Source organism: Dendrobates tinctorius, unplaced genomic scaffold (genome assembly GCF_039654945.1).
Source record: "Dendrobates tinctorius isolate UK_male_01 unplaced genomic scaffold, ASM3965494v1 ptg000022l, whole genome shotgun sequence".
NCBI classification, from domain to species: domain Eukaryota; kingdom Metazoa; phylum Chordata; class Amphibia; order Anura; family Dendrobatidae; genus Dendrobates; species Dendrobates tinctorius.
In genome coordinates this window covers 120710307-120719955 of record NW_027361690.1, presented here as the reverse complement: position 1 = coordinate 120719955, position 9649 = coordinate 120710307, and the positions used below count along the sequence as shown (strand labels likewise).

General features: G+C 44.9%; 1 protein-coding gene across 1 annotated transcript in view; it reads left to right on the top strand.

Moving 5' to 3' along the window:
- Positions 1-2168: 2168 nt before the first annotated feature.
- Positions 2169-9649, top strand: part of ANTXR1 (ANTXR cell adhesion molecule 1) — a 317311-nt gene continuing 309830 nt past the window's right edge. The window contains exon 1 of the mRNA XM_073569123.1: positions 2169-2542. Coding sequence (XP_073425224.1) covers positions 2397-2542 — 146 coding nt within the window. The 5' untranslated portion in view covers positions 2169-2396. The remainder of the gene's footprint in view (positions 2543-9649) is intronic.

Below are 9649 nucleotides of genomic sequence, written 5' to 3'. Positions count from 1 at the left end.
TGTGAAAAAAGTGACTACAGGATAAGGGAGATTTTGAATTTCTGCAGACACTTGTGGACACTGGACACTTTTGGATTGTGTGAGGCCCACTGAATATCAGAGCGCTATGTCACAGGCTCGATGGCACAGGTGTGAAAAAAGTGACTACAGGATAAGGGAGATTTTGAATTTCTGCAGACACTTGTGGACACTGGACACTTGGATTGTGTGAGGTCCACTGAATATCAGAGCGCTATGTCACAGGCTCGATGCAGCAGGTGTGAAAAAAGTGACTACAGGATAAGGGAGATTTTGAATTTCTGCAGACATTTGTGGACACTGGACACTTTTGGATTGTGTGAGGCCCACTGAATATCAGAGCGCTATGTCACAGGCTCGATGGCACAGGTGTGAAAAAAGTGACTACAGGATAAGGGAGATTTTGAATTCCTGCAGACACTTGTGGACACTGGACACTTGGATTGTGTGAGGCCCACTGAATATCAGAGCGCTATGTCACAGGCTCGATGCAGCAGGTGTGAAAAAAGTGACTACAGGATAAGGGAGATTTTGAATTTCTGCAGACACTTGTGGACACTGGACACTTTTGGATTGTGTGAGGCCCACTGAATATCAGAGCGCTATGTCACAGGCTCGATGGCACAGGTTTGAAAAAAGTGACTACAGGATAAGGGAGATTTTGAATTTCTGCAGACACTTGTGGACACTGGACACTTGGATTGTGTGAGGCCCACTGAATATCAGAGTGCTATGTCACAGGCTCGATGCAGCAGGTGTGAAAAAAGTGACTACAGTATAAGGGAGATTTTGAATTTCTGCAGACACTTGTGGACACTGGACACTTTTGGATTGTGTGAGGCCCACTGAATATCAGAGCGCTATGTCACAGGCTCGATGGCACAGGTGTGAAAAAAGTGACTACAGGATAAGGGAGATTTTGAATTTCTGCAGACACTTGTGGACACTGGACACTTGGATTGTGTGAGGCCCACTGAATATCAGAGCGCTATGTCACAGGCTCGATGCAGCAGGTGTGAAAAAAGTGACTACAGGATAAGGGAGATTTTGAATTTCTGCAGACACTTGTGGACACTGGACACTTTTGGATTGTGTGAGGCCCACTGAATATCAGAGCGCTATGTCACAGGCTCGATGGCACAGGTGTGAAAAAAGTGAATTGTAGAATTGGGCAGAATAGGAATCTCCCTAGAGTGTAGGTCTGTAAGAACGGAACAAGTCCTCCACTTATCTTTCCACAGTGACACACAGATAGCTTCACTGTGGCTGTGATAACAGCCGTTACACGGTACTGTGTGAGGAGCGTACACCGCTGTATGGTGTGAATAAATGCACGCTCAGTACCTCAGCAGGACAAAAAAAAAATTGGGATTGCTTTTAAAAAAGCAGTTTGCAGAGCAGTGGGGAAACAGCAATGCAGCTGTCAGGAAGCCTTAGAAGGCAGCCTAACAACCAACACCGCTGATCAACCACAATATAGCCTCCCCTTGCACTGCACACACAGTGACTGGTGTGTTGCACAGGCAAAATCGCTAGCAGCAGAAGCAGTTTTTTTTTCTTCTTCCCTGCCTAACGCTCTCCCTACAGAATCAGCAACCTCTCCCTATGCTAAGATCGGCAGAAGTACGATGGTGGTCGGCGTGCACGCCCTTTTATAACCCCTGTGACGCCCACCAAAGCAAGCCAATCACTTGCATGCCCTTCTGAAAGATGGTGGTGACCCCTGCCTATGTCATCACGTTGCCCACAGTGTCCGTGGATCCTGATTGGCTGAAAAAGAGCGCAAAACAAACTTTTGAAATGCGACTTTGGCGCGTAAGTCGCCGACCTCGTGGCCGACCTCATCCTAGGGTCGGGTTTCGTTTCATGAAACCCGACTTTGCCAAAAGTCGGCGACTTTTGAAATTTTTCGACCCGTTTCGCTCAACTCTAATGAGGAATAAAAGGATCTTCATACCACTAGGGCCAAAGTGAGTAAAGAACAAAACTGTACATTTCCCATTCCACCACAGATGTTGCATTCTGCTTTACCATCACAAGATGTCAGGATTTGTACTATTCTTGCTCCATGCACTCACGCGCAAATAAAAAAATCTGCAGGTTTAGACAAAGCAAGTTTGTCAGGAAAAAGTTTTCATCCCATTAAACAGTGCACAGCGGTGCCTCCTCTGAGCAGCATACAAATGTGATGCAAATACTAGACAACAAGAAAGATATGAAGACAGAGCTTCACTAGCCCTGAAACCCAAGACAGAGGATAGACGAAAAGGAAAAACTTGGAGAATTAAGGCCACATCTTCAAGTGGAGAGCACTCGGAAATCTGTGTGGATTGTACACTTATAGGAAGAAACTTTAGTCCTGGAAATTCAGACTAACTATGGCTGTATTATGCACCTTCCATTTGGGTTTAAAGCCTCTTCTCCTTACTGTATTTCTTTTGGTTTGTGATGGACAACGTAGTACTGAAGAAAGTGGTGGACCTTCCTGCTATGGAGGTTTTGACTTGTACTTTGTATTGGACAAGTAAGTGCATTGACTAATTACCGGTACTTTGCATAAGTTGCGTAGATAATACCCTTCTACCTTTTGCTTTAACAGATCAAAAGTAGAATGATGGGTTTTATGTCAAGAATGAGGTTATTTGAGATGTTCCTCCAGAATAATAGTGGAAATTCTGCGGATTGACTCTCAGCTGCGAAAGTTTATTAGATAGCTTATGTAGTTGGGTTCTTGGCCTAGAGTCAACAGAGGACTAAAGTGTACCGTTCCAGCTTTAGGTCAGCTCATGACCCACTTTACGATGATGACCAGTAGGATATTTAAAGTAACCAAGTTCTACGTTCTCCAGAATTTTCAAAACACAGTCATTGGGATTATCTCAGGATATTTAATGACTTTATATGATAGGGATGTTTGGTAAAGAGTTTTTTTGTTAGTTCTATTCTTTTTAACATGACTAACATGGTATCTACGCAGAAGTGCTAGGGTTTGCAAATAAAAAGCAAGCCGGTAGAATTTCAGTTGACTTGTACTATATTGCATGCAGATATAGAAAGGCAGAGATTGCCATATGAGACTTATACTTATTGTGATGTGATTTTCAGGTAAATATGGTATATTATCTTGAATTAAAGAGTTATAAATATGCAAAAAAGTATGCAAACTTGGTGAATAAAAAGGCAAAGAAGAGTTGTAGGTCAAGGAGATATTGATGGAGATATTTACTGTATGGACATTATCGAGAAGCGAATGTTGTAATGAACAGGTAGGTTTTATTTTTCTACCAGTGAAAAACTTGAAAGCTGTTTGCAGACCTACACATGCAGGGCAAATGGCATGCAGATGTGGGCTTGGAAAATAACAATGGTAATAATACCTTGACAGGCTACATCACGTTCACCTCCTCCATATATGCTCATAATATCTAACTGGCACTAACATATTGTGATATAATCAGATGGGTAGATGAAAGGGTACAATAGTATAGATCCTGTAGATTCTGTGGAGGGTAACTGCAGTGTATCGCCAACTTGGCATGATCACATATGAATTCCAAAAAATGATGTGGTCAATGCAGTCCAGCTACATCTTTCTTTACATAATTGTGGACTACTTGTCCAACGTTTATGCAAGTATCTGGTTGAACATTATTGAAGAGTGGTGAAGAATTACCAGAGTGTTATAGACATAACTACCAGGATACTATAGGCAGAATTACCAGTGTACTATAGGCAGAATTACAAGGGCACTATATGCAGAACTACCAGTGTACTATAGGCAAAACAACCAGGGCACTATAGGCATAACTACCAGGAAACTATAGGCAGAACTACCAGGACACTATAGGCAGAACTACCAGGACACTATAGGCAGAACTGCCAGGACACTATAGGCAGAACTACCAGGACACTATAGGCATAACTGTGAGGTACAGGCAGGAACGTGGGATGCAGTAACGGACCAGAGACAGAGCAAGGGTTAAAAGGGTTTAATAGTACAGTGGTTACTCCACGCAGGTAGAAGAGGGGAAAGAGCTTGCTTAACGGGGGTCTTATAATTAGGAAAAACAGGTTTAGGCAAATAAGGGAAACAGTTCAGAAGTAATAAACTTATCAAACCAGCGACTTCAGCAGCTGGAGTCCTGGGTGCAAACGTTGGCGCCAAGGCCGTGGTGCGTAGGGGGTCCGGTGTAGTTCTGGAGGAGATGGCGTCCTGGTGACGGCGATGGTCCCTCGTGGTCCTGGTGACTGTCCTGGTGACGGTTCGGGGTCCAAGAGATGAGGGGACGGAGATGATAAAGTCTCTATCCTGGGCAGAGTTTTTCACTGTGCGGCTTCTGTATGCGGACTTATTGGGGCACAGTTCAAAACGGGTCACCCGACTATCCTGCCGATACGGGCACGGATCTACATTACTCCCACAGGCCTTATGACTCACGGTCAGCGGTATCGGTGACGTCAGAGGTGTCAGCCGCATCAATGGTGTCAGCGGTAGTAGCGGAGTCGGCGGACAAGAGGCAAGTATCTGTCGACAGTCTCTGGTCGTGGTTCTGCAGCCCCTCAGACTTGGGCCTGCTCCAACATGATGCTCCAAGGTGGAGCACTCACACTGTCCACCTGCACGCTGTGGGTTCCCGCCAAGACTGCCTCGTTTACGGCGCGCTGCGGCTCTTTAAGCTTAGCCACACCCCCTGTCACTGAGTGCAAAGACTGGTCCGGGGCCTTAAGCTTTCCCCCATGCAACAAAGGTGAAAGCCCCCACAGTTTCGGATCCGTCACGGAAAAGGTACGCCTGACCTGGTTCTTCTCCTTACATAACTACCAGTGTACTATTGGCAGAATTACCAAAGCACTATAGGCAGAACTACCAGGGCACTATAGGCAGAACTACCAGGGCACTATAGGCAGAACTACCAGGATACTATAGGCAGAACTACCTGGGCACTCTAGGCATAATTACAAGGGTACTATAGCCAGATCTACCAGGGCAATATAGGCATAATTACAAGGACACTATAGCCAGAACTACAAGGGAACTATAGCCAGAACTACCAGGGCACTATAGGCAGAACTGCCAGGGTACTATAGGCAGAACTACCAGGGTGCTGCAATCAGGGTACTATAGGCAGAACTGCTAGGTCACTATAGGCAGAACTACCAGGGCACTATAGGCAGAACTACCAGGGCACTATAGGCAGAACTACCAGAGCACTATAGGCAAAACTACCAGGGCACTATAGGCAAAGCTACCAGTGTACTACAGGCAGAATTACCAAGGCAATATAGGCAACAACTACCAGGGCCCTATAGGCAGAACTACCAGAGCACTATAGTCAGATCTACCAGGGTATTATAGGCAGAATTACCAGGGCACTATGAGCAACAACTACCATGGCACTATAGTCATAACTACAAGGGCACTATAGGCAGAATTACCAGGGCACTATAGGCAGAACTAGCAGGGCACTATAAGGAGAACTTTCATGGTACTATAATCATAACCACTAGGACAGTATAGGCAGAACTAACAGAGCAGTATTGGCAGAACTACCAGGGCACTACTGGCAGGACTACCAGGGTACTTTAGGCAGAACTACCAGAGCAATATAGGCAGAACCATCAGCACTATAGGCAGAACTACCAGGGTACTATAGGAGGAATTACCAGGGCATTGCAGGCAACAATTACCAGGGCACTAAAGGCATAACTACCAGAGTACTATAGGCATAGCTACCTGGGTACTCTAGGCCGAACTACCAGGGCACTATAGGCCGAACTACCAGGGCACTATAGGCCGAACTACCTGGGCACTATAGGCAGAACTACCAGGGCACTATAGGCAGAACTACAGGGTACTATAGGCAACAACTACCAGGGCAGTATAGGCAGATCTACCAGGGTACTATAGGCAGAATTACAAGGGCACTATAAGCAACAACTTCCAGGGCACTTTAATCATAACTACCAGGGCACTATAGGCAGAATAACCAAGGCACCATAGGCAGAATAACCAGGGCACTATAGGCAGAGCTACCAGGGCACTATAGGCAGAACTACCAGGGCACTATGAGCAACAACTACCAGGGCCCTATAGGCATAGCTACCAGAACTACCACGACACTATACGCACATCTACCATGGCACTATAGGCATAACTACCAGTGCAATATAGGCAGAACTGCCAGTGCACTATAGGCAGAACTGCCAGGGCACTATAGGCAGAACTACCAGGGCACTATAGGCATAACTACCAGGGCACTTTAGGCCTAACTACCAGGGCATTATAGGCCTAACTACCAGGGCACTATAGGTAGAACTGCCATGTCACTATAGGCAGAACTGCCAGGGCACTATAGACCACACTATGGGGAACCTCTACCTAGCCCCCTGGCGACGAGTCATACGATCCAAAAACATTGAAGGAATTCCCCAGCACTTACCCCTGGTTGCCTACCACAATAGCAATGCTTGAAAAAGTCTCAGGATTGGGTCGAAATGTTGCTTGCTTTCTGTTATCTTCAGAATCATCTATTTTTGTAACATTTCTAGTGTGGTGAACACTGTAAATGAAATTTTGCATTGACCGATGAGTGTGACTGTTTCTCCTGCTATTTAGTTGGACTTAGTCCTGTTCAGCCAGCACCAACCTACCTTGCTGAGTGCTTCTCTAAATTCCCTTACCAGGGCACTATAGGCAGAACTACCATGGAACTATAGGCAGAACTACCAGGACACTATAGGCAGAACTACCATGGCGCTATAGGCAGAACTACCATGGAACTATAGGCAGAACTACCAGGACACTATAGGCAGAACTACCATGGCGCTATAGGCAGAACTACCATGGCGCTATAGGCAGAACTACCAGGGCGCTATAGGCAGAACTACCAGGGCGCTATAGGCAGAACTACCATGGCGCTATAGGCAGAACTACCAGGGCGCTATAGGCAGAAATACCAGGGCGCTATAGGCAGAAGTACCAGGACACTATAGGCAGAACTACCATGGCGCTATAGGCAGAACTACCAGGGCGCTATAGGCAGAAATACCAGGGCGCTATAGGCAGAACTACCAGGACACTATAGGCAGAACTACCATGGCACTATAGGCAGAACTACCAGGGCGCTATAGGCAGAAATACCAGGGCGCTATAGGCAGAACTACCAGGACACTATAGGCAGAACTACCATGGCGCTATAGGCAAAACTACCAGGGCGCTATAGGCAGAAATACCAGGGCGCTATAGGCAGAACTACCAGGGCGCTATAGGCAGAACTACCAGGACACTATAGGCAGAACTACCATGGCGCTATAGGCAGAACTACCAGGGCGCTATAGGCAGAAATACCAGGGCGCTATAGGCAGAACTACCAGGACACTATAGGCAGAACTACCATGGCACTATAGGCAGAACTACCATGGCACTATAGGCAGAACTACCATGGCACTATAGGCAGAACTAACAGGACACTATAGGCAGAACTGCCATGGCGCTATAGGCAGAACTACCATGGCGCTATAGGCAGAACTACCATGGCGCTATAGGCAGAACTACCAGGGCGCTATAGGCAGAACTACCAGGGCGCTATAGGCAGAACTACCAGGACACTATAGGCAGAACTACCATGGCACTATAGGAAGAACTACCATGGCACTATAGGCAGAACTACCATGGCGCTATAGGCAGAACTACCATGGCGCTATAGGCAGAACTTCCAGGGCGCTATAGGCAGAACTACAAGGGTGCTATAGGCAGAACTACAAGGGTGCTATAGGCAGAACTACCAAGGCACTATAGGCAGAACTACTAGGGCACTATAGGCAGAACTACCAAGGCACTATAGGCAGAACTACCACTGAACAGCACTTTTGGTAGGGCTCATCCGCATACTGTAGTTGGTGCTAACCTAGAATGCTGGAAGCAAAAATTTTAGGCTGGATTCAAACACTACAGATTTCTTCCAGAATTTGTCTTGAATAATTGGCATGAAAATTCTGCTATAAAGTGCAAGGCAATATATATCATTGAGAGTTTTTAACTCCACTTGCTCACAGCGGAAAAAATCTGCACTAGATTATAAATTTGCTGCAGATTGAGATCTACAAAGTGCTCTACGCTGTGATTTTACTCTGCAATGCAATAAGTGATATCTGCTGCTGAATCAGCGTGAAAATCCACAATGGTATTTCACTATAGATTTTGGCACTGATTTTTAGGCTAGTTTCACATTGTAACATAACCTTGTCTTTAAAATGACTGAAGATCACTGGAAAGAAAAGCAGCAATAGTCATAGGATGCAACATGTAGACCAAATTAATCAGAAGCCTTTCATGAACTGATGGAGCGAGGCATCGTGACAAGTATTGCCAGCGGGCCCCATGGTAATTTGTATACTACTCAGTGGTATTTTAGTTGGATATTATAAGGGTGTTTTATTGGGTCTAAAATAATATTCTATCACAGTTTTTCACTTTCTTCTTCTAAGTTTCCCCGTGAAATGTGAAGATTATTATGGATCAGTGTAGACTGAGTGCACATAGCTGGAGGCAGAAAATATAGCTGAGCCAGCTGTTTTCCTTCTTCAGCGGTGTGTGAGCCTGCATTCCTGCTGCAGATCTGCCAGCTGCGCTCATGGAAGTTGTCTTAGAGATTTTTGGCCTAAGGCATTATTAATAGAGATGTGTTGAGAGACTATCTATCTGCATGGGCTTCATATTATTTTCCAGCGTTCCATCGATATTGTAGCCTATACATTCTCTACCGATCTATAAAACAAAATACATTTATGACATCATTACATTCGCAGAGTTTCCCAAATTCTTCATCCCAGGAAAAATACCAGCAGTCATAGATTTATACACTCTGTATATAAATGTGTCTCATAAAAATAGCAGAAGCTTGTGTATGTGCTACGTATGCAAAAGCTGAGTCTGGCACTCATTGTGATGTCACAAAGCGCTACCTCTGGTTTTACATTTGGCTTATATTTCAGGGTTATTAATCAACATGCACAACGACTGAGTGTAAATGACACAATTCGGTTCTGCTACTCACGGTTGTACACTTAGCAGGGGTCTGTTTTAATGATGGTGGGGCTCTGGTAAGGCCCCCTTCTTGTAACTTGTAGGCCATGTTCACAAATTCAGTATTTGGTGCGTTTTTACCTCCGTATTTATAAGCCAACACCAGGAGTGGGTGATAAATCCAGAAGTGGTGACGTGTCTATTATACTTTTCCTCTGTTCCTCTCCTCGTTTTGGCTTACAAATACTGAGGTAAAAAACTGACCAAATACTGATCATGTGAACGTGGCCTTGAACAAATTTACTTGTGACTGTAAAATATAGAATGCTGTTGCCTAGATAATACTGAACTATATAGCGCATTCATTATGCAGCAGCAAAATCATATTACTCTGTCATATAAATAGGCCATATAACAAAGCAATGAAACTTTCAATGTTATTGGGTTGTTTTAGCTTGTTTCTATATTTTTTGGCCTTAGACGCATTTAGGAAATGGAGCCCTGTTTACTACCCAACACACCAGCCTTGTATTTAATTTCCAATTACTCTATACTTTATATCCATGGTGTTGATGCTGGAGATCACAGCAGTAGAGGGCACATTTT